This window comes from Berghia stephanieae, chromosome 14 (assembly GCF_034508935.2).
Source record: "Berghia stephanieae isolate SIO BIC M18660-M18661 chromosome 14, UCSD_Bste_1.3, whole genome shotgun sequence".
NCBI classification, from domain to species: Eukaryota; Metazoa; Mollusca; class Gastropoda; order Nudibranchia; family Aeolidiidae; genus Berghia; species Berghia stephanieae.
In genome coordinates this window covers 9,045,872-9,048,371 of record NC_088373.1, presented here as the reverse complement: position 1 = coordinate 9,048,371, position 2,500 = coordinate 9,045,872, and the positions used below count along the sequence as shown (strand labels likewise).

Below are 2,500 nucleotides of genomic sequence, written 5' to 3'. Positions count from 1 at the left end.
CTACTACTACTACTACTACTACTACTACTACTACTACTACTACTACTACTACTACCACTACTACTACTACTACTACTACTACTACTACTACTACTACTACTACTACTACTACTACTACTACTACTACTACTACTACTACTACTACTACTACTACCACTACTACCACCACTGCTACAGCAACAACTATTCCACTTCTACCAACACTTCTAATTCCAACTACTACCACCACTACCACCTCTATCACTCCCACCACCACCAAACCAACACGTTTACCACCACTACAACCAAAGAGCGCGTAGGTAACGATTGTTATGTTACCAAGAGCTCTCACTTCCCGCTTTTGGTGAAGTCAAGCATCTTCCGTCTTCTACTCGTATTTTCTTCATTGTATCAGTAAGCCAAGCGCGCATGATACACGCGGAGCACACCCACCTCGCTGTCTCGCATGGCACGCGACAATAGCATTGCGGTTAAGAGAAGTGAGAGCTCTTGGTAACTACGTTACCCTACACACTCTTTTCTACAACTACCACTATCTATAGTCTGACCATAATAATATAATCTATACAAATCCATGCCCTCACCAGATACGAGATGACGGTGTCCCCGTCGATGACGTGCCCGATCTCCTCACCATTCTTCCAAACAACACCCTTGTCTTCCACCCATTCCCCGTATCCAACTTCAGGGCGGATGTCCACAAAAGGAAATATCGATGCCTAGCGTCCAACTTGGCCGGATCGGTCATCAGCAATGACGTCACTGTCAGAGCGGGTAAGTCCGTAGCCATCGTTATGTTATAGCCTGATACTGAAATCCAAAAGGACCGGCAGTTTGACGTCATTATTTGGTCAGTGTCAGCGTAGCCATCGTTAAGTTATAGCCTGATACTGAAATCCAAAAGGACCGGCAGTTTGACGTCATGTTTTTGTCAGTGTCAGCGTCGCCATCGTTATGTTATAGCCTGATACTGAAATCCAAAAGGACTGGCAGTTTGACGTCATTTAATGGTCAGTGTCAGCGTAGCCATCGTTATGTTATAGCCTGACACTGAAATCCAAAAGGACCGGCAGTTTGACGTCATTATTTGGTTTTTGCACCGCCTAGTGAGTTGTCGTTAGTAGAGCTCATGGAAACAAGTTGTTTCATCGGTTGAACTATTGAATACAACTCCCGATTTGTATTCTTTTGTGGCACAAGACTGGCATTTTGACGTCATTTTTTGGTCAGTATCAGGCCATAACTTTACGAAGGCCACGGTAAGTGCAGACGATTCTTTTTTCTTGAACAGCAGCGTCTGATGGTTTCGTCTCACACATTCTATAGATAGTATGCGCTTGGCTAAGAAGCTCATAACATTGCCATCCGGAAGTATAACGGACCAACACACAAAACTGTGTGTATCCATGGACGTTTATAGTCGGGTTAAAACAGTTCAGGGAGCATAACTCATAAACGCGGATAGCAAAAAACAAAAACAAAGATCTGAGTGATGTCATCTTCGAACTATCTATGTCCAGTTATCCAGGTGGCGAATTCGTTGAGCTTTGGATTGAATCATCACATACTTATTTCAACTGACCAACAAATGACGTCAAAAGACCAGCCTTTGGCCACAAAAGAAAATAAATCATGAGTTGTATTCAATAGTTCAACCAATGGGATCGCTTTTTTTCTTTGAGCTCTACTAAAAGACAACTCACTAGACGCTGCACAAAACTAAAAATGACGGGGGGTGGGGGGTGTGAGTGAGATAGAAAGAAAGACAGAGAGAGAGAGAGAGAGAGAGAGAGAGAGAGAGAGAGAGAGAGAGAGAGAGAGAGAGAGAGAGTGCTGATTAGATCATAATGTTATCATGTTTATTTTTTTAATTGCAGGGCATATGGTTGTATATATGGGTGAGATGGAAGTGGGGTGGAGGGGAAAGAGGAAAGTTTGGGGGGGGGGGGGGGGGACTAAGGAATGGGCCTGGTTCTCATTGATACAAATCTGACGTACTCTGTACAAAAACATATTTACAATTTTGGTCAGAAAATTCGTCCTTCAAATATCAATTGATTAAAATGACCCTCATCTTGGCAAAACCCCTGAAGTCTTGGGACTTAAGTGTAAGCTTCGTGATGCCCCTCGTGTTTGAGAGTTTTTAACGAGGGATGGGTCATTTATATAGATAGTATGCAATGACGTCACTCAGGCCTTTGTTATTGTTTTTTGCCATCCGCGTTTATGAGTAATGCTCACTGAACTGTATTAACCAGACTATAAAAGTTCATGGTTACACAGAGTTTGTGTGTTGGTCCGTTATACTTCCGGATGGCAATGCTGTGAACTCGTTGGCCAAGCGCATTCAATCTTTAGATAGTTCGAAGATGACGTCACTCAGGCCTTTGTTATTGTTTTTGCCATCCGCGTTTGTGAGTTGTTCTCACTAAACTGTATTAACCAGACTATAAACCTTCAAGGTTACACGCAGTTTGTGTGTTGGCCAGTTTTACTTCGG

General features: G+C 43.0%; 1 protein-coding gene across 1 annotated transcript in view; it reads left to right on the top strand.

The window, feature by feature from the left end:
* LOC144960085 (cell adhesion molecule Dscam1-like) overlaps window positions 1-2,500 on the top strand; it is a 115,624-nt gene that overhangs the window by 69,785 nt on the left and 43,339 nt on the right. The window contains 1 exon segment of the mRNA XM_078893033.1: window positions 588-774. Within this exon segment, the coding sequence (XP_078749159.1) occupies window positions 588-774 (187 nt within the window).